The sequence below is a fragment of the Typopeltis vanoorti genome, chromosome 21, assembly GCF_054136105.1.
Source record: "Typopeltis vanoorti isolate ZY-2024b chromosome 21, IOZ_Tvanoo_1.0, whole genome shotgun sequence".
In the NCBI taxonomy this organism is placed as follows: Eukaryota; Metazoa; Arthropoda; class Arachnida; order Uropygi; family Thelyphonidae; genus Typopeltis; species Typopeltis vanoorti.
In genome coordinates this window covers 17,632,053-17,659,497 of record NC_143569.1, presented here as the reverse complement: position 1 = coordinate 17,659,497, position 27,445 = coordinate 17,632,053, and the positions used below count along the sequence as shown (strand labels likewise).

The window sequence follows — 27,445 nt, the reverse complement described above, 5'->3', positions numbered from 1 at the left end:
TGATTTATATTAATTTATTATTTTCTTTTCCCTCTTAATCTATCTACAGGTTGAGTCTAGTGATACTCTTGCAGGAATAGCTGCTAGACTGGATACTACTCCTTCAGAACTGGTTGAAATTAATAAGTTAACTTCTAGAATTATTTTTCCAGGACAAGTAAGACTTATTGAACTATTGTAAAATTGATGTTCTTAGGATTATTATTAGGGGTTAAATTAAAAATTAAAGCCATATGACCAAGAGAAGACTCACATCTACTATGGAAAGCAGAGATTCATTTTATTGAATGCTGAAGCTTTGTCTTCCTAATGAAGAATGTTGAACAAATTCTTGAATTTGTTTAGGTCTTCACTAATTAACTTCACTGATTAAATGCTTGTAAATGAACTAAGTTGTGGATTTCATTTCAAACTTGGGTTTTTTGAATTTATATCACTATTTCTTTATTAATTTTAATCCTTATGTTTTTTATATTATTAAATTGTATTATTAACTGTATTAGCTCCAACCTGATTGTAACTATGATAATTTTGAGCAATAAATATACCTGTAATAAATGTGTTTGCTGAGGCATATTTATTGCTTGGTAAACAAAGGCCTGTTTGGCAATCCATCCTATTTTTATAAGTCAGCGACAATATCAAAATTAATGCTGATAGAACCAAAATGGATAACAATTGCTGTATAATGCATTAGCTGTTGAGAAATGGAGTTAAGGTATTACAGATACATTGTCATAATTGCTATTTCTTACTGGGACAAAAGGTAAAAAAAATAAAACCCAACGGATCAGATCCTTTTAAATTATTGCATGAGTTACATGGTAAGGAAGAGAAAAAGGATGAGTAACTGCAGCATTTAAGCAATAAAATTAGAGCCAGTTAAGTACTCTAAGGAAGAAAAAATACCCCCCCTCCCCAAGAATTGATATTCAAAGGTACTTACATTATCTTGCTTCCCATCTGTAGGGAAGCCCTTAAAATGGCCATCAAGTAGCAGGTGGTGCTCTAAAAAAATACTTAAACTTTTTTTGCAATCTCTGAAGATGAGATGCAAAATTGAAATTCAGTTTTCAATACTGATACAAGTTAATTTCAAAAAGGAAAATACAGCTCCTCTGTGCTATGGAAAATAAGAGGAATGAAGAAATAAGAGTAATTTCAATTCATTGACATATCACAATTGTTTCATGTCAGTTGAAGTTGTAAAGTAGATGGAGTATATAGTAAATTATTAAGATGTAAAATGTTAACTGTCGTCTAGAGGAAGCAGTATTAAATTGTATAAGAAGGGTTAATTGGGTAGGAGTTAGGTGGATGAGTAATATCATTAAGCACGAGCTGCAGAAGAAGGAAATGCTGTGGAGGATATATAAAGAGAAAGATGACCAGCAAATCATGAACAATACAAGGCTGCTGAACCAAGAAAGATGACCAACATGGCAAGGAATGCAAAATCAGATTATGAGAAGAATCTAGCTGAGCAGGCCAAAGGAAATCCTAGAGTTTTTTCGTTATGTGGCAAGTAAGAGGAAGAATGGCTATGAAAGATTAACCCTAATGAGATGGTCATGAGGTGACAGAAGCAGATAAAATAGTTGAGTTACTGAGTGACCACTTTGCAAGGGTACATCATCCTAGTGAGATTAGTGCTTTAACATATCTGATGGACACTAATGTAGAAACAGAGGTGGAGGAATTGGAGGTTTTTAGGATATTGCAGAATCTCAATATAAATACAGCTGTGGGATTAGATGGGATATCAGCTAGAGTTTTGCAAGAACGTGCAAGGGATCTGGCAGTGGCTCTTTCATTTAAGTCTCAGCTTTGGTAGACTTCCAAAGAAGTGGAAAGAGGACAAAAAAAATTCTTTGCATAAGGAAGGTTCTAAGATTTCAGTAGCATTATAGACTAATTAGTATCTCGGGTGTGGTAGTAAAAGTACTAGAAAAATTGGCCAAAAAGAATTCAGGAATGGGTAGATTAAAATAATGATACTGTATGAGAGTCAGCATGGCTGTGTGAAGGGTTGATCATTCTTTAGTAATTTACTAACTTTTTATAATAGAGTAACGACTGAGTTGGATAAAAGAAATGGCTACATGATGATTTTGCAAATCCATTTGATAGAATACCACATGGAACTCTATTATGCAAATTAGAACAAATGGTGATGGATATGACACTGGTTAAGTGAGAATGGCTGCTGGACAGATATCAAAAAGATATATAGAGGGGCAGAATCGAGGCAAAAACAGGTGACTAGTGGTGTGCCACCAGTGCTGGGACCATTGCTGTTTAATTTGTACATAAATGATATAGGAAATAACCTGAAAGTGAATATTCAGTTGTTTGCTGATGATGCAAAATTAGGTAGAGTAATAGTTAATCATGGCGATGTGAAGAGCTTGCAGGACAATTTAAATAGGCATGGGCAAAAGTTAACAGTTGTCAGTTTAATGTCAAGAAATGTCAAGTTATGCATTTTGGTATAAATGGATTACAAGCCATGTATCACATTGATGGCACTCTACTCCAGGAGTGCCATCAATGTGATACATGGCTTGTAATATACTTTGCTTTACACCCAGGAAATAGATGAAGCTAGAGATTTAGGGGTGGTGAGTTTAGGTTTAGAGGACATATTGCTAAGATTGTTAAGGTAGTCGATAAGATTACTTGGCTGTTGGAGGACACGTTAACAAGTAGAGATAATGAAGTTGTTATTCCTGTTCATAAGATCTTGATACACCCACATCTGGATTACTGTGCTCTACTCTGGTCCCCTGGGTTTCTTGGGGATGTGAAAGCAGTGGAGAGGATTCAGAGGCGAGTGACCAAGATGGTGAGGGGCCTGTGGAATGTTTTTTATGAGGATAGATTGAAGATGTGTGGATTGCAGAAGTTGGTTGATAGGAGAAAAAGAGGGAATATGATAGAAACATTTAAGTTGCTTAAAGGGTTTCATAGGATAAATGTAGGGGAAATGTTTCGGCACTTGGCTAGAGGGACCAGAACAAGGGGTCATCCCTAGAAGTTGAATAAAGGTGTGGTTAGTAGTGGTGTGAGGACTAGATTTTTTACTTGGAGGGTTGTGAATGAGTGGAATGAGTTGCCAGAGTCAGTTGTGAGTGCTTTGTCTGTTAATGGGTTCAAGGAGAGGTATGATAGATTGTGTGGATAGATTGGGTCTCCTGTGATGAGTTTTTGGACTCCATGGAGGTGCCCATATAATAATAATAATAACTATGAAATTTTAAACCCATGGCTCTTAAGCAAAAAAAATAAAAAATAAAAAAAAGTGAAGAAATTAAATTCCATCACAAGCACAATTATAAAATTATGAATTTATCATGTGTTGCTAACAGAAGCAATCATTGCACTTTGTTTAGATCAGCACTTTGCTTTACACCCAGACAAATGGCAAATATTAAATGTGTGATCTACTTTCCACGGTTGCTGATATCCTTATCCCTGCAACATGTTTATCCAACTTATACTTCCTAAATACAAGAATGAATAAAAAGAAATAGTTCATAAAATTTTATGTAATAAGAAAATTGTCATGAAAAAAATAAGAGTAATTCACAACAATCTAATAGCATACAACAAAAAATGTATAATCTTTCAAAGAGACCATAATGATCCCACTTCCATACAATAAAAAAAAAAAGGCTCATAAAGGACTAAAGGTTTTTTTTTTTCTGATCCCAAGAAATCATTGACAAGCTTCAGTTGATATTGGTTCAGTGCGATATTGATACATTGTGGTTGCTCAGCGAATTTACCGCTTGTGTTAAAATTGATTATTTTTGTCTGTTTTTTCCCTTAGAAAATTAGTGTTTTATGACATATTTTTATCAAGATATTTCGATAATAAGTAAAAGTTTAAAATGGCACCAGCAATGCACAAGAAACAATGCTAAGAAGAGCAGTGCAATCGGGAACAAGAAGGCCAGCCCATCTAATGAGGTTATTGGAGATATGGAAGAGGTTATTGAAAATTAATTAACCTCTGAAATAGCAAAATTAAAGCAGATCATCACAGAGACGATGTAGGAATTACATAAAGTCGAGAGGCCTTTAAATGAACATGCGGAGTAAAAGAGAATTGAGCAGCAAAATAAAAAAATAAAGGCACAGAAACAGGTAAGTCAGGAAGTAACAGAAATCAGGTGATTAACGTTGTTTGTAAAACGGATGTTATTTGGAATGGTCACTCTATAATAAAAACATGCTATTGATGAGTGAGTTATAACTTTCAGTTTTCTCAGAGCAAAAATGAAGAATATAAAGGAAGCTATTCAAAAAGCAGAAAAAGTAAACGAGATCCTAATTATAGTAAGTACTGGTGATAAGTTCAGTATGGGAGAGGACATGAAAGGGTTGTCGGAATAACCCTTTCATGTCCTCTCCCATATTGAAAAAATCATCAACATATTACCTTGATATGATAAAAATGAATTAATTAAGAAGGGCTATGTGTCAAGTTAGTTTGAGGGGAGATTCGAATTGTATAAGAGGGATGGCCTACACCTGAATGCGTTTGCTATCAGGAGTCTTGAAAAACTAATAACAGGTATTAGACCTAGCACAGAGAGTCAGGAAAACTAAGTTATAAAGGGAGGAATGGTGAGAATGTGAGTGTAAGAGCGACATTGTTATATAACTGTTAATGATGGGAATGGGCTTTATCATGGAAATGTTGACAAGGAAAGAAAACAATTTCAAATTTGTGTTCGTTAGGTTTGGTTCCATCAAACATGAGCAAAGATGTCTGCATTTATGTATAAGGCACTAGAGAAGAATAGAGATCTGCAAGTTGTCCAACTGTGTCATGCAGATTGAATGATATAATCAATAAAACAACAAATGTCATGCAGATTGCAGACAAGAGTGTACAAAAGAACATGTAGGTAGATTATTATGTCTGTACACGAATGCTAGAAGTATCAGAAACAAAGGGGTAGAGTTTGTTGCCTTGGTCGGTATGTTGGAACAGATTGTAGGCATTAGTGAGACCTGGCTGGTTATCAGAATCAGACATACTAACTGGTATCGAGTGTAAGGGGTACAGTATTTTTAGGAAGGATAGAAGAGGAGGGGCATGCTGCTAATGATATCGGATGACTTAAATCCAGTTAGAGTTGAGACCTAAGATTGTAGTAATACTACTAAATATTTCATGTGGCAGTGAGTTTGAAGCCATCTGGTGCGAGGTGGAATCTAACAAGACTAATTACATAGTGGGGTGTTGTTACAGACCTGGTGGATTGGTTGCTAGTGATGAAGAAATGCATCACCAAATAGAAAAGATGAGTGCGAATAGTGTAATCATAATGGAAGACTTTAATTATCCAAATATTGATTGGGTAGCAGTAGAATCTCATGAGAAGAACGAAAATTAATTTATTGAGCTATTGCAGGACAACTTCCTCAAGCATCATATATCAGAAGGAACTCGAGCTCAAAGAGTATTAGATTTGATTATAGTGTCACAGGGCGTTTCAGTTAAAGACGTAACTATTCTGCCTCTTGTTGGTGACAGTGACCATGTGGTACTCACTTGGGAAGTGACTTAAGTTTATGAATGTTCCATTCAGTAAAGGTTACATGCTGAACTACAAAGCAGGAAAATACGACCAACTGTGAGGAGTATACTGAGTTCAGTGAAATTGGATCGGTTGCTGGATGGGAAGAATATCGACAGTGCATGGGATGCATTTAAACAATACTTAAATGATGGGATATCAGAATGTGTCCCGAGAGTTCGAAGAATAAATAGGGTAGGAGTTAAATGGATGTGTAATCTTCTTAAGCAAGAGATTCTTAGAAAAGGATTATGTGGAAGGAATACCGTGTGCATAAGGATGATGTCTCTTACAAAAATTATAAGCAACAGGCTAGAATAGTCACAACTGTTGTATGGAAAGTGAAATCTGAGTGTGAAAACAAACTGGCTCTGGCTAAAGACAACTTGCAAGAATTCTATTGATATGCTACAAGTAAAAGAACGCATGAATATGAAAGAGTAACTCTTCAAAATGCAGATTGCATTAGGATAACAGATGCAGAAGAGGTTGTTCAACTAATGAGTGCCCATTTGGTTAAAAGCTATCAACCTGGTATACATAACATAAGCAACCTGCTACTCTTCGCTGAATGAATAAACTCAGCTGTATGAGGACGAGGTATTAGAGCTGTTGCACAAACTGAATAAGAATTCAGCAGTAGGGACTGATGGGATATCAGCACGTGTGCTAAAAGAGTGTTCAGCTGAACTGGCTATTCTTTTGACCAGGCTGTTTAATATAAGTCTCAGAACCAGGAAGATGAATGAAATGTATATTAATTCCATTGAAAAGATGGTGCAAAGACTAATGTATCCATCTATTGAGCAATTTATATCTCAGGAATGATGGGGAAAATTTTGGAAAATTGGTCAGTGCTCACATTCAGAAATGGGTTGACAGTGAATCACTACTTTGTAATTAGCAACATGGGTTTACTAAGGGAAGGTCATGTTTTAGCAACTTGCTCACATTCTGTAACAATGTTACCATTGAACTAGACAAGCGGAATGGATACAGCATGGTAGACTGTTGCATAAACTGGAGAATATGGGTTTGGATTATAGAATATTAGCATGGATAAGAGATGGCTGACTGACAGATATCAAAAAGGTGAATGTGAGGCTGTAAGATTTAAGGTATCCAGGATCAGTGCTTGTCCACTGTTATTCAATCTATACATTCATGATATTGGGAAGGATTTGACAAGTGACATACAGCTATTTGCTGATGTTGCAAAGAAAGGTAGGGTAATCAGGAATGCTGCTGATATGCAGTACTTGCAGAATGATTTGAATAGGATGGAATTGTGAGCATGGGAAAATGGATGTCAGTTCAAATTCAATAAATGTGAAGTCATTCACTTTGGCGTGATTAGATATCCAATGTCGTATTATGTTAGTGGGATTATGCTAGAAGAAACTGGTGAGGCTAGGTATCTTGGAGTGTTAGTAGATTGGAAGTTGAAATTCAGGGGCCATGTAGCAAAGATTGCAAATGCAACTCAAAAGATAATTGCAGTGGTAAAATTGAACGTTCACATGTAAAGATAATGTCGTTTTGCCTCTTTAGTGCAGTCCTTGATAGGACCTCACCTTGGAATTTTGTGTGCAAGTTTGGTCTTCTATTTTCTGTTGTGATTCTGATATAGTGGAGAGAGTGTTAAAATGATATCAGGCTTGTGGAATACTGATTATGAAGACAGATTGAGAATTTGTATGCTGCAGATACTAGCAAACAGGATAATTCAGTTGATGGAATTTTTCAATTTATGGAGGGTTGGGAAAGACAAGAGGGCTTCCTTGGAAGCTGAGAAGGAATGCTGCTAATGGGTGAGGGCTAGATTTTTATGTCATAGATTGGTGCATGATTGAAATAGATTGCCATTGGATGTTGTGAGTGCAAGCAGTGTGAACGAATTCAAGAATAAGTATGATAGTTGGTACATGCAGTATGTGGCCTCCCTCAATGATTCCCTGACTTCTTGGAGGTCTCTCTTAATAAAATCAGAGAAGATGCAAGCTATCCCAAAAATTTTCATCAAGTCAATTATTACCTTCATCCAGTAGTTAATATTAAGGATAGTCCTACTATGAAACTTGCAAAATATTTAACAAGATCCTCCTACTACATCTATCCACAGACAATCCTTCCTCCTTTATAAAATACTAGGGAGAGGTCTCTGAAACTCTGGGGCTACTCAGGGTAGCCCCTGAGTTTCAAATAACTTGACAGAAAAACGTTACAAATAAAGCTTATCATTTTATATTATAGGGTAGATTATATTTATTTCTAAACAAGTTTAAAAAATCGCATTTTCAAAAATCAGTCAGTCAGCTGTAAATAAATAGGTAATATTGATGTAGATCAAATGTAAGCATTAATTGAGCAGTAATTAATCAAACAAGCATTTTATATGCAGAGTTCAGTGCTTAACATGGTTTGAAACTTTTTACCTCATCTGGAATCATCACAGAATCACTTTTATGAGAAAATTTGATAACTGTAATATTAAAGATGTTCAAGACTGTGAAGGACCACTCATAGAAATGAATATTGCCTTGTTTTCAGAAGATGAATAAAGTGATACAACAGATAATGATGATGCTGACACATCAGAGAGCAGTACTTCAGATTTTATTAGTAGGAATCACATATCTGAAATTGAAAACATCATAGAAGAAATCACAAAAAATCCCTATTTTATAAAGTAAATTTTCAAAATAAAGTTGTGAATTATTGAAGCTTGTGGGATATGTCTATTTCATAATTGGCATCCGTAACAATCTTACTTTACCATAAAAATCATTTTGTTCTTTTTCCCTGCATAAGTAGCACAGACCATTCAACTCATATAAGATGATATGCGAATCTGTGTATATTGTATGTAATATTCCAGTGTTACTAGAGGCTACCAGGCATGTCCTCTAGGTGGTAGATTGGGGGAAAACCCTGACTGTCACCCATTGGATATTAGGGCAGCTCTGAATATATTGAATAAAAGCCATGGACCAGTGGTTTTGGGACTGGCAATCCCATGTGAAAATAGTCTTCCTAACCTTCCAAGATGAATCAATCAGAAATAAAATGTCCCTCATTCCCTGGAGGCCAGATTGTTACCACCTATGGCAAGCAGTTAAACATGAAAGCAGAGGGTGCTAAGAATCCCAGTTCATGCTGTCATTGGAAACTAGACCTTGAAACTTTAAACTGTAGGACTGTGAGCAGTGAAGCACGGCTAACCAAACTAACTGAAGAGATAAAGCGACTAAAATGGGACGTTCTCAGACGGTGTGAAGTTAAACATAATGGCGAAGAAATTCTTCAATTAAGAAACGGAGACATACTATATTATAGAGGCCAAGATAAGGAAAGAATCAGTGGAGTTGGATTCATGATCAACAAAAAATTGAAGAACATCATAATAGAATTTGACAGTATATCTGATTGAATAGCAAGTATTGTTGTTCAAATCTCAAAAAAAAGGTACACTATTAAGATCATCCAGATTTATGCACCAACAATAATAAGTCACTCTGATGGAAAAAATTGAAGCCTTATATCATGATGTATCCCAACTCTACAATAAAGGAAAACATCATTTCGGAATTGTAACGGGAGACTTTAATGCTAGAAGCGGTATAGAAATGAAAGCTCAATTGGAAATTTTGGATATGGCATGAGAAACGATAGAGAAGCAAGGCTAATAGAATTTGCAGAAAAAGAAAACCCTTACATCATGAATTCCTTTTTCAAGAAAAAAAACACATAGGAAGAAGTGGACATGGAAAAGTCCAAATGGAAAAATTAGTGAAATGGACTTTATCCTCAGCAGAAGAAAAACATCTTTCAAGACTGCTCTGTTATAAACACCTTCAACATTGGAAATGACCATCGTATGGTATGCACTAAAATCCAAATAAACTGCCAAAAAGAAAGAAGAAATGTTTTGAAGATAGATACACAAACTCAACATTATAAAAGATATATTCCAACATGAACTAAACAATAGATTTAAACATCTCATTATAGATGACAATACTGATCCATCAGAAAGTAATGACATTATTACCCAAAACCTTTTACAATGCTCATTTGAAATAGCTGGTACTACAGAACAGAAATAAGACAAAATTTATCTGAAGAAACAAAACAGCTTATGAAGAAACAAAGAGAAATGAAACAATCAAATAACCTACAGAATAAAATTGAATACAATGAATTGTGCAAAACGATCAGAAAATGTATCACAGAAGAAACAAGAAAATTCAGTTGTAAATTCATATAACAAACAATTGAAAACAACCATAGTCTCAAAAAAGCCAAACAGCAATTGATGAACAGCAGTAAACAGATGGTTGCAGTCAAACTACAAGATGGCACCATAACCGGAGATAGATATGTTGTTGTCTTGTCCTTTGAAGAGTCTTAGATGTTTCCGTGTGCTCCTTGTACTTCTTTGGATATGTTGTTGATTTTGTTTGTATAGAGCTGTTGTTCAGGATTATGATCTATTTCTTGCAAGGCTGCTGTAATTGCTGGACCGGTAAAGATGTGAGTGGGTGTCAGTTCAGTATTGGGGCAGTTGTTGCAGTTTCTATATGTTCTTGTATCATCTGTATTGATCTTCATTCCTCTATAATGTCCTGTTCGTAGTCTTGCTATTGTGGTGGAGGTCTTTCTGCCTAGTGCTTTATTTATTGCGAGAGTTTGCTGGTAAAATTGGAAGCGATTCTCCCAGATCCAACTTTTATTGCAAGTTTTTCACCTTTCGGGAGTAGAAGGAGAACACCAGCGCCTCCATTAATCATATTGGTGTCTGACGATCCATCGGTATAACAAATAACCTGTTTGGAGGATGAAAGAAGGTTGATAGTATTTAGGCCTTTTTCTTTGAGCATTTCTTTTGGTTCTTTTTTTTTTGTACAGAGTTTGGTAAGGTTTAGATTTATGGAGGTATTTGAAGGTAAAGGACTGGAAAATAGAGGTGTTCTTTGTTTATGTGGGCATTTGGACAGGTGGAGAAATAATGTACAAACTCCTAGCAAAACTATTTACTTTATGCTGGAAGAAAAATGATGGTCCATGTAGTTAGCCTAGTGGCTGTGCACTTCACAACCATATGCCTGGGGAAGGAGTGTCCTAGGTTTGATTCCCATCAGTGACATGAGAAGCTGAAGGATCTTTCTCAGCCATAGCCAAGTTAGCTGGTCTTAGGGTTTTAGGTCTGGGGAAAAAACCCTGGACAGTAGGGTTTTTTCCCCATTTTATCCTGGGGTTTTTCATCCCACAAAGCAGGCAAACAGGCCTTGAGAACTCAATATTACAGGAACATAAGATACACTGGGGCGTAGGGCTGACCACCTTATCCTGTGAACGGTTTAGGTCTGATGATTAATAAACCCTTGACACTGCAAGGTAAAAGGTGGATGAGATGAAAAATGATGTACTAAGAACATGAAAGAAGGTTACCCTAATTCTGATACATAAAAATGGTGAGGTTAAAAGACTTGACGAACTACTGACCCATCAGTCTACTATCAGTGGTTTACAAAGTGTTTACAAAAGTCTTAACTCATAGGCTTTGTACGACTCTTGACCTAACACAACCAAAAGAACAGGCAGACTTTCAAAGTGGCTTTAGTACAATGGACCATATTCAAGTTGTACAGCAAATTATTGAATGGTGTAATGAATATCAGTTACCATTATGTCTTGGTTTTATTGATTATGAGAAAGGCTTTGATTCACTAAAAACTTGTGCAGTACGTAAAGCATTACAAAACCAACAAGTGGAGGAGCCATATGTCAGAACCATCAAATCAGCATACATTGATGCTACAGCAGCAATTCATTTCAATGGAAACATCTTTACTGTGGAAATACAGAGAGGTATAAGACAGAGTGACACAATCTCTCCAAAATGATTCACAGCATGCCTAATATTCAGACCTCTTGATTGGGAAAGGAAAGATCTGAAGATAAATGGAAGATATTTAAGCCATTTACACTTTGCAGATGACAGTTATCTTTACTTCAACTGCCCATGAATTACTGACTTGTATCCATGAACTACCAATTGCTAGCAAAACAGCTGGCCTAAAGAAAACCCAAGTTATCTTTAACCAGAAATAATAAAAATGAATAATGAGGAAATTAAACAAGTAGACCATTACATATACATAGGACAACAGATATCAATGGAACAGAATATCATGGACGAAATTAAGACACACAATGCTTTGGTGGAAAGCATTTGGAAAATTATATTCAATATCCAAAAGCCAATTACCATCATTTATTATTATTATTCGTGACACCTCCAAGGAGTCCGAAGACTCATCGCGGGAGGACACCTATTGTACAACTCTCTGTCTCCAGCACTACATCGAACCTCTACTTCCAATCATTTACATCAGCGCCATCTGCTGCCCACCACCACCACAGGAAATGCAAAGGAAATTCAGAAATTAAGAACATCACAATTTAGTATTGAAAGAAGTGTGCTTGGTATCACAAGACTGGATCACAAAAGGAATACAGGGATAAGAAACCAAACTAAAGTCTCTGAGCCAAACTAAAAGCAATGGGCTGGACATATTGCTCGGAGGCAAGGTCAACGATGGATGAAAGAAGTACTGGATTGGATTCTACGAGACGGAAAAATGACCATGATGCCAACCTAAATCACGGTGGATTAATGATATCATCAGATTTGCAGGAGAGCCATGGGACAGACAGTTTTGAGTAATCTTGGAAAGTCCTTCATCCAGCAGTGGATCGACAGTGGCTGATAATGATGATATATAAGACACAAGATAGGACTGCCATACCCCTCTGTTCTCTACTGAACACTTAGCAAAAGCTGTCAACATAGATACATTCAAACCTTTAATGTGACTGGGCCATGTTGATATGTATTTGCTTTATGGTAGTGGTCAGAGGTAAATTTTTAGGCATTTGAAGAGCCAGCCAGCATTGAAAAATATACTACAAAAATCACACTGTCTCTCCTTTCTAGATGCATTAATTATGCATCTTTCAAATGCTTTGCAATAATTTTCTCATTATAGTAAGCCAATGCACACTGAAAGAGACTTCAATGAATCGTCACATCACTTATTCTAACAGCATAATTAAAATTAATATAAATATAAGGTCAGCACTAATTGTTTAAATGACATCACTTGTCAAAAAATAAATAAATGTACGTGTCATACCTTTTAGATAATGACTACAATCCCTGTTAAAGCAGATAAAATAGTGCATTTTCTACCTCTCCCTCAATCACAGCATAACTATTTCCATCACTTATATCTCAGATGCATCTGAAAGATTATACTAGATAAACAATCCTCACCCACTTTTATACCTTTCCTAAGGACCTGTTACATCTACTCCATATCCAGAAATCTATATACAGCACCATTTGCCAACATCAGTTTATTCAAAACTAGAGCAAAACGCATTGGACACTCTTTCGCACAGAATTAAATGAAAGCAAACTCCAGTATTAACACAAAAAAAACAAGTCTTGAGAGACTATTTTCGGAAGTCATTAGCTCTGATGAATTTCTCAAACTTCAGCAAGTAAAGGTGCATTAATTCACTCTGAATTTGGAAATCTTACTGTAAGATTAAATAAAGAGCCATATGGCTTCATTTTGGCAACGTAAATTACATTGAAATAGTGGATATTAAAGATCTAACATTATTTTAAAGCTGAATGTTTGTAGAAACTGAGTTTCATAAATTTGACCTGAGACGTTATGAGAATATTATCCTCAGCATCAGAGTTGCCTTAGCTTGCAGGACTGGTTTCGACCTTTTAATAAAGGTCGAAACCGGTCTGGGTAGCGACCCCCCCCCTCCCATAATGCATAGGCATTATACATGTCTGCAAGGAGATGTGCTTTGTGTTATGGGACGCTAAGGCAAGTGATGTGAAGTCTTAGCTTCCCTATGAGAGTTGTCCCAGTCCTGAAAATAGTTCAGATGCAAACTCGTTTGCTTACACTTGGATAAAGGATTAAACCAAGTATATAATTTCTTGGTATCTTTAATTTATAGTATACCCAAGTGGAAAAACTTCCAACAAAATAAGGTAGTTTAATAAACATCTTTTTATATAACTTAGTTAGTTTGCTGTTGTAATTTCATTAAATAAATGAATAATGTTCAACACCTAAGCTTGTCTTTTAGCTTGATAAGCTCTAGTAATCCGTCCCTGCATTTCCTGCAAAGTAGCTTCTGTCATGTCCATGAGAAGACTGCCACTACACATATAATGAATTTTAGAATCAATTGGATTTAGTTACAGCTGTCATCATAGAGAAAACAGTATATTTGTCCCATTTGCAGTAAGGCCTATAATACTCCAGCATGCTTAGGTATGCAATTCTGCCACAATTGTGAATCCTTCTGCAGCTGCTAATGTTCCTACAATATTCATTTCTCTTAATATCTTGGTCCAGCCAGGACCATAATTTCAGGGACACTTCTTAGGGTCTATCTCAAATGTCAGTCTTTACCATATCTGTTGGGCTTTGTGTTCACCACTATGCAACACATTCTATCTCCATTAATGCTGAAATTTGTATACTGAACATGCAAAGGCATGATGGACTGCTGAAGAGGAAAGCATCTTGCCTACTGTGAAGCTGCATTAGCTACAGAAGGTATAATCCACATTAATGAAGTTTTGGCAGTGGTTCTAGCTATCAAACAATATCAATAATCAGACTGCATTGTAAATTGCTATCCTACAGAGAACTAGTGATGTGGGTGTGCATGTTCTTTTAGAACACAGTTTGGCAGTCCACAACTTTTTTTTTTTTTTCACCTCATCAGAGATCAGTTCAATTCTTATTTTTTTTTTTTTAAATGAAAAGCATTAGAGGATATCTTTTTAAGGGTCAACAGCCATCTGTATGAGAACCATTTGGAATTAGTGAGTGTCTTGTGACATTGTCTGAAAGTGACTAATGCAGTGAATCAGCATCCAATCCTGGATGCTGATTGCGACTTAAAAAAAAAAAAAGATTTCTTTCCCAAGTTGAAAAGTCTTTTGTAAACATCTCAAGGACTAGACAAAGTGATTCTTCTTCTTGGTGATTACACTGCCAGTCTAATGTGACTCAAACTCTGCAGGGAACGATTAGGAAAGATGTCAGAAAATCAAACTTGAGGAATTCTCCCATTGGTGATTTGTGCCAAACACAGTCTTGTCATTACTGGCGGTTTTTTTTTTTTTTTCCTCCATCAAAAGAACATACTTGAGGTGGAAATTGTAATTGATATCCTCATATCAATTACAATTTGTTTTTTTTTTATCTGTTTATGCCATGGCCATCAAAATTATATTTAAGATGTGCAGACACATTTATGCTCTGAAAGAGCCTGCAGCATGCAGGAGTTCTGTTGTATCAACAGATAGCAAAAACTGAGCATCCCAAGAGTGTTTAGCAACAGTGTCTGCCTGTTCTTGTTACCTGAAAAGAAACAGCTACAATCTATGAAACATTAGTAGTTTGAAAATGACAGGAAGTAAGCTTTGGATTGATAAAAAAAACAGTTTTCCATGCCAGGCATAACAGTGCCCCTTAAGTTAAAAAGGCACAACAGTGAATAAAGAACACAGGTGTCAACAGCTGATTTTTCACACCTCATGAGAAAAACTATTGAAATCGTTTGAAAAATCAACTGTAGTTCATTGGAAAGTTCATATGATAGTGATTCACTGATTAGTAGAAGATACAGTATACAGGGATTTTTTTTTTAATATAATTATCTGATTTGGTCATTTTTTTCACTTTAGCCAGTCTATATCTAATTTGATTAGCCTAATTCGGAATGTATGTTTGAAATGGTTTGAATTAAGTGAAAACCTCACATTAAAAGAAATATTCATGTCAAGCTTTTTGTCCTGAAATATAATTTCTATTCTATAATTTCTCTATTCTATTTCAGAGGCTGTTTGTAAAGAGTAGAAGTGGCCAAGAAAATGTAGTAGGTAGTTTGGTAAGTTTAGGTAATTGATGTAGGTATAAGCATGTGTTGCTAAGCATGATGTAGTTATTCCATGATTTGATACTTCAAATCTAAACGTAGTAATAAATTTACTAGTATCCTAGAAAACAAAACTTATTCAATTTTCAATGCAAAGCAGTCATTGTAGGGAAAAAAAAAACTCTTCCTAGTGGGTTTTGCTTGAAGGTTTGTGTTCATGTTCCAAAATATTTCCAAAGTGGTTTCACCATGCTTTACTGGCTTGTAAAAGAGATCTAAATTCAAAATCCTTTCTGATGGGATAAATTTAATATAGAACTTTTCAGGTAGTTAGCCTATGTTAAGCAGAGCAGCAGTTTTTTTTTTTTTCAGGGGGGGGGATAAGTTTTCCTATTTGCAGAATAAGAAAACTGGAAGAAGTTCTTCATAAATATGCTGCTGACAATCTTGGTCAGTATTGGCTAAAAACTTCAAATTGGTTAATCATAAAATAAATCTTGTCCCAACAGTGGAGTTATAATGGTAGGATGTATGATATTCTACAATTTAAGTTTCAAGGTTAATTCGTTATATTGACAGTTACAAAAATAATAGGTGAGAATTGTTATTTTCTACTGCATGTATCATTCTAAGAAGTCAAATAATAAAAATATGATCTGAAAAATTAGTTTTTTTTTTAATAAAATATAATTTGTTACATGAATTTCATTATTAGAATGGCCCATTATATTACACATTTTTCTTTGTTTTCTTAAAGTTAAAAAAAAATGTTTAGAAAGTTTTTTTGTTAAACCAAAAAATTCTTTTTTGTCTAGCCTGTAGCTGCTTGCCAGCCCCTGCACTAGTCCATTTTCTCCCTTCTCAGTTCAATTCTCCTGCTTTCTTTCTCTCTTCTGCTATACCACTCATCAAATGTTTCTCCAATTGTTTTAACTCACACTGTCCTGTGATAGGCTCTGTATAAGAGTGCTCTGTCTTCCTTTACAGCCACCTCATCACTTTTTACTCCTTGCTCTTTCTAATGCTCGCATTTTTGCACCTGTTATCTGTATTGTCTACTGCTGAGCTTGTGAACCACATTTACAACTTATACTGAGGGTGAATAGTTTGTGAACCATAAACTATTCACCCTCAGTAACGAGTGCATTTTGCACACTACATTTCACAAAAAATCTTTTCTGTTTAACTCTTTAAATGATGACTAGGGTGAAATGCATCTGTGCCATGTGTTGCATTATAATTTAACGTACAAATATATACAAAGCTAAACTAAGTTAATCTAAACTAAATCTAGCACAAATTATAAAACTAGTTTTTAACAAAATAATCTTTTTTTCTGATCACTCTTGTGATCTTCCACATCCCTCCTATCAGCCAAAAGGAATTACATTTATTTATTATCTTTGATAATTTTAGATCTTCTATTAGTTATGTGTATTTTTTTTATCATATATATAGCATTTATTTGTAATTCAATTTTTATTTCATCATTTCCTATTCTTTCCATTCTCTTACATAATTTAATGCTTGAGAAAAATTTAATTTCAGCTTCTTGTATACCTTTAATACTTAATTATCTCTATCCAGCTTTCTGAACTAACTATATTACATTATTTAACTGTATACTATTATTTAATCACTGTAGGATTAATTTACTGTCTATTAAATTATTTAAGGAATTTACTGGAATATTAATTAAAAGAAACTTTAATAAATTCTTCCTATATTTCGGCAATGTCAGATTGCCATCTTCAATGGGAACATATAACTATGACATGTGCATGCAGGCACTACAAAAAGCAAATGAGGCAGAAGAGAGAAAAACTACTGTTGTTCCTAGAGTCCTAATGGTCCCCCCCCCCCAAGCGGGCTATATTGAGTTGTCTTGACTGTTGAGCTGATGTTCTAATGATGCAAGCTTCCCAAATTTGGGGCAGTCTCATGCACCCAAATTTGTTGAGGTTTGGAAAGTTTTTTAGAGCTGAGGCTGATTCTATGAACAATCTTTCAATCAATCCATTAGAACTCTATGAACAACAGTAGTTTCTCACTTCTGTCTCATTTGCTTTTTGTAGTGCCTGCATGCACGTGTAATAGTTATGTTCCCATTGAAGATGGCAATGTGACGTTGCCTAAATATAGGAAGTATTTATTAAAGTTTCTTTTGATTAATATTCCTATAAGTTGTAAATTCCTTAAATAATTTAAGTCATGTGTTACCAACGTATAAGCCTTTCTACAAGAATTTACTGTTTACAGTGTTTAAGAAAGTCTAATGAGGAATGTAGTGTGATTAGCATATACCTTGCTGAAGGCTTTCACGGCTTTTCTGTTGACCTATAAAGAAGCTCAATTTCATTTTCAAGCTTTTATAGCTCTTGTAGTCACTCATGTTAAAATTTCTGAAAGAAATACCACATATATTAAGAATAAAATAAAATTTGTCAACTAAAGTAAATATTTGCATGCTGATTTTTTCATCAGCTGAAGCTGGTATTATCTAAGTACTCGAATTGTGCACTCTTAAAGTAAAAAGCCTACAGAGTGAGAGGAGTTACAATCTGTGAATGAAGATTCACCTTTGGCTACCTTTGATAGTTCAACATTGATGAGGAGGTACTGCAGTTATTTCATTTTTCCATCCTTTTCATTTGAGCGGTGAAAAGATGTGATCAAAAATTTGTTATCCTGTGATAGGATATTTGAAGAGGATTGCCTAGCATTTCCTGTACTTCACTTTTGCAAGGGTTAAGGGGAAAAGGAACATATTTCATTTTTCTTGAATTTGGAGGATTTATTGATGGGGACATGTTGAAGAAAGCTGTTCCACAAAATAAAGGCAAATGGCGTGAAAGAGGGTTTAGTGGGTTTGCAGTTGGACAAATAAAAATATGTTAACCTGATACTTTTGCTTAAACTGCTGTCTTACAGTAATTTCATCTTCAGGTTTTTACTGTGTGTACTTTCACAGGCATTGCTCCACTGACTGTGATCCATTATTCCTTCACTTCTTCATCTGTAAAACTGATTTTTTTTATCCTGCAAAACAAACAAACACAATTAAGACCTCATAGCCTTAGTTGCTTCAACAATATAAATCCACAATTATCTCACCACTAAGCTTGTCTGTGTGTGTGTGTGAGAGAGAGAGTTCATCAGTTGAACTGCTTCTCTCTGAATAGTCAAGAATAAGTTTTAGGAATGTTTTCCCAAATTTTGTTGGGCAATTTATGTATTTTCAAAGGTAAGGAAAGGTAAATTCAGCTTTTTGTGTAGGAAAAAAAAAAACAAGCTAGGACTGTTTTGGTCGTGCTGAAGGTTGAATAGGTTATCCTCATCCTATTGAAGAATGACATGGAGGTCTCTGTTTAAGACAGTAGTTTAAATCAGTATGCTTTCAAGGCTGAATGTTAGCACTTATGCAAATTAGTTTGTGTTATTAGTACTATTATTATTAGTGGGAGACCAAACCCTTAAAGTATTTTTAAAATGCCACCATATTAAAAACAAAGGATTTCAGATAGTCGCTTAAGAATAAATTTACTTGGTTGAGTAGAATATTATAGTATACAAGAAATGTGTTTTCATGTTAAATCATGAGAACAGAAATTTTGATGTTGAAATTATAATTGACTTCTTAATAATGCACTGTTGCCTGAAGTTGCTCTGGAGCATACATAGAGTATGTATGAGAATCAATATATGTCAGTGTGATGACTTTCATATGCATTGACTGGACAGCTATATTATTTGCTCAAAGGGGGAAGGCTGCACATTGTTAAATGTACTACTCATAATGAGGTCAGCTATTCAAGCACATTAGCAGTATAATGATAAATATAATCTTTTTGTATAATAGAATGTTCTACTTGGTGAATGAAAACATCTCTTTGACATCTGCAAGCACCCAGAAATTTATCTGAACATACACTACTTGGAAAGAAGTCAATGGACACTCCCATGGTCAATGGACACAAGTGGCCATTGTCTCTTTTGGCAAGACATGCACCATGTCATAAGGCTGCTGCTGTAACTGCATGATTTGTGGATATGAACTTCGCCACACTTGACTGGCCTTCACAGAGTCCTGACCTAAACCCCATTAAACATCTATGGGATGAACTGGAGCATTGGGTGAGGTTAAGGGACATCTGCTTCACAACAGGACAGGGTCTCATTACACATCTACAGAAAGAGTGGTCCAAAATTCCCATTGATTGCTATTGTATGCTTGTGGAAATTATGCCCCATAGGATTACTGCAGTCTTTTCAGAAAAAGGAGGTCCTACATCTTATTGTAGGACCTCCTTGTAAGGTCCTACAATAAAGTGGGTGCCATGGCTGTTTGTTCCTCACACTATGATGTCCATTGACTTTTTCCAATCAGTGTATCTCTAATAATAATAATAGGGATGTGAATTTCAGTTGTATTGTTTTTATTTGTTAAAAATATGTAATATGTTGGTTTTTCTCTGCAGTATGTTCTTCTGAAGTATCAGTTATGTTAGAGTAAAAAAAAGTAATCTCATGAAGGTGATAATTGAACTGAGAATAATGTTAACAACAATGAAGATTTATCTATTTGTTATTGAATAGTAATAGAATTGCAAATTTGTACCAAGCTAAATTTCTGACTGCAGTTGTTACTGAAATCTGCTCATATATAGAAATGAATTTCAAAAATGTTTGTATCATTTGATTTAAAAACGAGATAATCACACAAACTATGAGATGCATACATTTCTTTATTTAGCCACACCCTCACCTGGCACCTTCCTTAGGATGGCATTTTATTGGAATATACTCAAGATAGATGCTCTGATTTTATTCTGGTGAAATATCACTAAATTTAATAAATTCATAATTTGCTTTTTTCTAATATGGTATTTTGAGTTAATACCATTTAAAAAATGGCATTTACTTTAAATAAGTGAACATCATTGCAACTTTAAAAAGCAACCAGAGTAAGTTATGATATGTTGTGCTTTAAACAATTCAGTTAGGTGCCAGCCTGGTAGGCTGATTTAACATATCTACTCTCCAGTCAACAGACTGTTAGTTTGAATTCCACCATGGGCATAGATGTTTGTGATTGTCTCCAGGTGGGAGATGAATTTCATTGCCTGGTGTGAAGCTACTCCCTTGTTCATTTGATGATTGAATTTCTAAAATAGGGCAGCCCACGTTTGGTCTAAAACTGGTTTCTGGGCTGTGTAAAAAAATAATTAAATGACAAAACTAAGAAAAATCCTCAACCTTCCCCTGTTACTAATTATACTGTAGATTTATAACCTTTCTTTGGTGGATGCAACATAAAAAAAAGTAGGTGTGCAGTGGTGTTCATTTATTCTTCCATGTATTTCTTGTATCAAATATAAAGTAACAGATGAGTAACAAAAGTAAATTGTATTAAGTTTTAGCACAATCAGAAGAATTTTATTTTAAAAATCAAGTTGATTTTGTTCCTATATAATTTTTTTTTTACATTTTTATCAAGGCAGCTTGCCAACATATTATTCACTTCTATGTTTTATCTTTATGATTAATTTTATGAATCCACCTGGAATGGCAAGACACTGCTTATCATTTCTTTTATCAGGATGGTGTATCAGGTGTATCACATATTAGCCCCAAACCTGGTCATGTTGAGAGAATTCAATCCCCATCATCTTCTGGTAGTGGGTCTCCAGTTAATTCCCTATCAGAAACTCAGTGCTGCCCGTCTCTTCTGGCAGAAGAATTAGATAAAGAATGTCTTGAGAAGTTCTTAAAGATTAATGCTCGTTACATCACTGATGGAGAGGTAATCTTTATTCACAAATTATTGCACTTTTATATAAAGGCATATGATAGGTTTTGCTTATCGTTATGATGGTTTTCAGAAGTGACTGTTTGTTTGTGTGTGTGTATACTTTTCTCTTGTAAAGATTGGACTATTTTGTTTAATAGGAGGTTTTATAATGAATTTCAGAAAAGTGTTTAGGGGCTTTGTTCATGACTTCTTTTAATGTGTGATGTTTACTATAATTGCATTTTCTGTAGGCGAGCTTGTATGTGCTGTATATATTTACTGTATCAGGTCACCTCAAAAAGTAATGCCATTTTTAGCATTAAGTTTTGAAATGATAAAAAATGATAAATCGCTTGCTAATTTAATCAAGTATATATTCTCCATTTAAATCAGTAACACTCTTCCAACATTGTGAAAGCTTCATAATGCTATTTTGATAGAATTCAGGAGGTTTGGAATTCAAAGAAGTCACATAGGCTCAGTTTCAGTGCCTCTAATGCAGTGTTTCTCAACCTATAGGTCTGTGACGATGGGACAGATGGTCCGCAGCAAACTTAAATTAATTAAATAAATATATATTTTTTAATTATCTAAAATTAAAATTGAATAAGTAAATAAAAATTATTGAAATCAAATGGAGACTTAAAAAAAAACAACAAATATCGTCAGAATGTTCAAAGGCAGAAGCAATAATACTATATCGTTGTTCACTTTACCCTTTTTATTATTTGTCATTCTGCGGCTAAATGTTTGCCGCAGAATGCCTCTTTTATTATTGCAGAATGACAATAATAAAAGAGGGGTGAAGTGAACAATAATAGAGTTTTATTGTTTCCGCCTTCCCTTGCTGTTTTGTCAGATTTGAAGTAAACTTGTTATCCACATTTCAACCAAGGCTCAGTATATCTTGAGAAGTGCTAAGTGATACTTGGACAAAGTGTGTCCTGAGTTAATCCCAGTATTATATATTTATATATTTTTCGGAAACGTTTTTTAATAATAGAAAAGGGGCTTAAAACTAGGACTTTGAATAGAAGGGCAAATGAAACAGGTGGTGCTAACCCTAATTGTGATACAAGTGTTGTAACGGTGAGTAAATCTGATACTATTAAAGAAGAAGAAACAAGCAGTTCAAAGAAAAATACAGTAGGAAATATAATGGTTCATATTTGGAATTCGGGTTTACTTGGGGAGATGAAAGTGAACAGAAACCTCAGTGTGTTTTGTGTTATGAAGTGTTGTCAAACGAGTGCATGAAATCTGCGAATAAGTAAGTAAAAATTATTGAAATCAAATGGAGAATTAAAAAAAAACACAATAGACATTTAGAAACTAAACATTATGATGTGAAAAATAAGCCGATTGAATTTTTTCTGCGACGCTTAGGGACATTAAATGGGAAAGATATAGTTTCGGCCATGGGTTCCATTAATAGCAAGGCACCGGAAGCATCCTATCTGTTAAATTTACGCATAGCAAAAACAGGAAATCTCATTCTATCGGGGGAAATTTGCTACTTCCAGCTATAAAAGAATGTTTATACAATGTTTTGGCAACAAGTTATTAAAAGATGTTGATTTGATTCCTCTTTCAAATGACACTGGTTGCAGAATTAATGATATGGCAGGTGACGTAGTATCTCAGTTAATCGAAAGAGTTAAGAAGAGCCCTTATTATGCATTACAAATAGACGAGACTACTGATATTACAAGTGATGCGCAGTTAATATGCTACGTAGGATATGCGCATGATAACAACTTTCATGATGATATTCTGTTTTGTAGAACTTTGCCATCTCGAACACCTGAACAACTGGAGAAGAAATATTTCACACTCTCAATAATTATATAATACACAAAGGGATCCAGTAGTAAAAATGTATAGGCTTCTGTTCTAATGGAGCTCGCGACCTTACAGGCAGGCATAGTGGGGTTGTTTCTATGGTCAAGGAAGTAGCTCCGGATATGAATTGGGTCATTGTTTCATACATAGGGAAGCATTCTCCTCCAAAGGAATGCCAACAGAATGTAACACTGTAAAGCTAGTTAATTTTATTAAAGCTCGACCGTTAAATAATGGGTTTTTTTAACTCTGCGATGAAATGGCCAGTGAATATATACAAATTTTGCTTCATTCTGAAATTCGCTGGCGCTTTCCATGGGCAAAGTAGTAACAAGGTTATTTCAATTAAGGCACGAAGTTTTATTATTTGTAAATGAATGTAATTCTGATTTTGTATCACTCCTTGTTGACGAAGCATGGTTATCAACACTATCCTATCTTTCAGACATTTTTTTGAAATTAAATGAACTAAATCTCTCCCTTCAGGGAAATTCTTTAACTGTTCTTGATGCCTACAACAAAATAAAGGCATTAGAGAAAAAACTGTTTTTTATGGATTAATTATGTAAAAGACAGTCAATTTGCACTTTTTCCAACATTGGAATCCTTTTTAGTGGAAAATGATATTTTTGTTGATTCTGAGTTTCTGGAAAGGGTTTGTGACCACCTGAAAAATCTGAAACAGAATTTTGAAACATATTTTCCAAATAACTTTTATAAGAAATTTCTGTCGGTTCGAATCCATTTCAGGCTTGCAGTCACGAGAACGACCTTTCGTTATCGAAAAAAGAACAATTAATTGAACTTTCAAGTGACAGTAACTTAAAATACGATTCCGTGATCTTGGTTTGGCTAGATTTTGGATCTCACCTTCAGTGAGAAGTGAATTTCCAGAATTATCTGAAGAAGCATTGAAAATCGTCATGCAGTTCTCTACAACCTATCTTTGTGAGAAAGGATTTTCATCACTCCTTCAAATAAAAACAAAATACAGAAATCGTCTTCGTGTGTGTGTGCCGATCTTCGACTGAATTTGATCAATATTGAGCCAGATATCCAGCAACTCTGCAAGGTCCGAGAAGCTCAACATCTCATTAAAAGTAAGTAGTAACTTAATTAGATCATATTATTTATTTGTTTAATAAAAATTAAAACTCTGCTCAATGATAATACACTTTAATCGTTTACTTCCAATTTAATTATGTTTCCATATGTATTCAAAACATGCTTTTAGATTTATGTTACAAATGGCACAGTTTTTCCGAAATGTTAGTAATTCCTACTAGGTTTTAAAAGAAAATTACGAAAAGTCAATGACGTATACGGAAATAAATTTAAAACACTATGTTTATCTTGGAAGTAAAACTTTAATTCCAACATTCTAAAATGTTATTTTTCTTGCTTTTCTGTTCGCAAAATCGTCGATGACATTGTTGAAATCTATTTCATCACTCAGTTGCTGTTTTATAGACAGTATGGCAAGATTTCTTAAACGCCAAAAAAGTGCCGCCTGGGACGGATTTCCACCCCTCCCCCCAGCTAAGCCTCTGTAACTTAGTTGGTCCGTAGAATTGTTTTCAGCATTTTACTGGTCCTTGGCTAGAAAGGTTGAGAAACGCTGCTCTAATGTATGTATGCCCAAGGCATACATTAGAGCAGTGTAATACGAGACCTAGTTTTTTTTTTTTTTTTTTAGTGGAGGCCGAAGAAGAGATCTGGGTATTATCAAAGGCAAGTGGTGGTGGTGAAGTTTGATATTTTTTTGTGTGTGAAATGAAAGGACCTTATTTCAGTAGCAGTGAAGTTGCCAAGATTTTCCTGATGTCACTGAAATATGGCAAGGAGATCAATGTTTATACCACTTCTTAATTTGTAATTTTTATAATTTTCTCTTTAATTTGATTATGCATTCAGAACATGTAAATGACTAATGGCATCATGATATTTAAGACTGAACCAATGCATAGTCTGAATAGTTTGAGTAAGGAAAGGGTATGTTTCTCCCAGTCATCTCTGTCTGTTTTTCTTGCAGTATTTCATTCCTTTTATTCAACTTTTATTAAAATATAGTTGTAAAAAATTACAAAGATGGATAACTTGCATGGTTCAAATATTTAAATGTAGAGAAGTATGGCTAGCTAAGCTTATAAATAAACTATAAACTTATGTAACCATACTTTATTGAACTTAGGAAGCCGCATGAAATATTTTCAAAAAAACATTAAAAATTTTGCCTTAGTATTAGTTATCTTCAGTACAACTGAATAATTGGAGCACAATAAAATACAAGTAACAGAAGAATATTAAAAAGCATTCACCACAGCTCTGGTAAGACAGTAGTGGTCAGGGAATACACATTTTTTACAAGTGGTGTATACAAGCAATTTGAAATAGAATGTGATCATCATCTAGTTTTGAGCAAGATGAAATTGAATATCATATTGAAAAGTAAGGAAGTTTAGGAAAAGAAAGAGTTGAGCGTGGAGGTGAACTGTAGATGAAATATACTGCTATTATTGAATAGAAAATGAAAGGGTTTAAAACTTTTATAAAATCATGGATACTCAGTTGCAGAAAACATTCATTAAATGAGAGAGGACAGGCATATGGTGAAGTTGTTTGCATGAATAGAAAAATTCACATGGTGGACTAGCAAGTTAAAGATGCAGTCCTGGAAAAGAAGGAATACTGAAAGGCAGATGTGCTTTGATAGAATATAGAGAAAAATCTAAGAAATGTTCTGCAGGCTATTGAAAATAAGAAAGCTCAGAAATTGAGCTTTCTTGAGAGCTTTACCATAAAAGGAATTCAGATGATAAAAATGACCTGAAAACTGAAGATATGCTTATTCTAGGTGCCTGGAATACAGTAATCTACCATTTATCCGACTTTCAAAACAACCACCCTCCAATTAACTGACTCATGTACATCACGTGACTTCTGGTAGAACACTTGTAATCCTGCTTCGTTTATCCATCCCTTTAGTTATCAGAACTCGCTGTCTGCTAACAGAACAGTAGTAAAAGTAAAAATTATTCAAGAATTGCAATCAGGAATACATATCAATATTTGAGTTTGAAATTTGTGGAAATGCTGCTGGTGTATGCAATATTCAACCCAGAATGCACAAATATAGAAATATAAAAGTGTTACAGTGGCTGCAGTGCATATTTCAGAAAGCTTGATCAGAAGCTGAAATTCTGGATTGTTGAAGTTTGATAATAAAAGCAGTATTTAAAAAGGAAATAAAAATGGAATGTATTACAGAGGAATTTCACTTCTGAGTGTTCTGATAACTAAGCTAACTAACAGTTATTAAGAAATTTGTTATAAAAGTTATCAGTTCTTAGAGCTAATTTTTGACAAAACATTCCTTGCATGCTTCTTTCAAGAGATAAGGGAAAAGATGGTGAATATCCTTTGCACTGTATCCTCCACAGAAATGGATTGCAGATTGATTTTGCTTGCTTTGATTTTATCATGTAATTGTTTGACCAAAGCTTGATTATTGATCCCAAGTGTGTGGTTCTGCAAGTGAAAGTACCCTGCAATGGTTTGATCCAATCCATCATCAGATTATACACCGGTGTCTAAAACCTAAGGACAAACACTATTTCTGAAGAATACAACCACAAATTCAGGTGAATCAGTTTGTGGCAATTTGTATAACTGATGATTTTGAGTAGAAAGGGATAAACATAATTTTTGAATCGCATGCAAAGGGGTCATGTGATAGCACACAACAGGATAAAAGGCAAAAGGCTGCACTAAGCAAATTGTGTTTGAAATAAGCTGTTTTCATGAAGAAATAAAGTTGCAAACTTGGGTGTCTTGTAATGTCTCAAAGACATCATGAGGTGATTTGATGTGGGGAAGAATTATTGGAAAGCTTGAAGAGGGGGCTGCAGAATTAACTGATTTTACTAGAGAGTTTGGAATCTCACTTAGCATTGTATCCAGGGTCTGGATAGCATTTCAAACCAATGGAATGTATCATGTCCCAGACGTTGGCTAAGAAGTCGCTCTCACTCTACCATTAAGTGTGAAGACAGATTTTTGGTTATAACAACAACTTAATTGATGCACACAGCAGGCAATTCAGCTCAATCAAGCGCAGGCAATCAGATGTCTTGACAAACTGTGGCAAGACATCTGTAACAAGTAGGCCTATGTGCCCGAAGGCCTTAGTCTGCATCCCTTTATCCACAGTTCGTTGGAGAGCATGTTTTTGGTG

General features: G+C 34.8%; 1 protein-coding gene across 2 annotated transcripts in view; it reads left to right on the top strand.

The window, feature by feature from the left end:
• The window catches only part of LOC150094651 (oxidation resistance protein 1A-like), a 308,638-nt gene that overhangs the window by 71,440 nt on the left and 209,753 nt on the right, over window positions 1–27,445 (top strand). For both annotated transcript variants that reach the window (XM_090411008.1, XM_090411009.1), the window contains exons 4-6: window positions 50–157; window positions 15,540–15,590; window positions 21,178–21,381. In XM_090411008.1, the coding sequence (XP_090267134.1) occupies window positions 50–157; window positions 15,540–15,590; window positions 21,178–21,381 (363 nt within the window). The remainder of the gene's footprint in view (window positions 1–49; window positions 158–15,539; window positions 15,591–21,177; window positions 21,382–27,445) is intronic.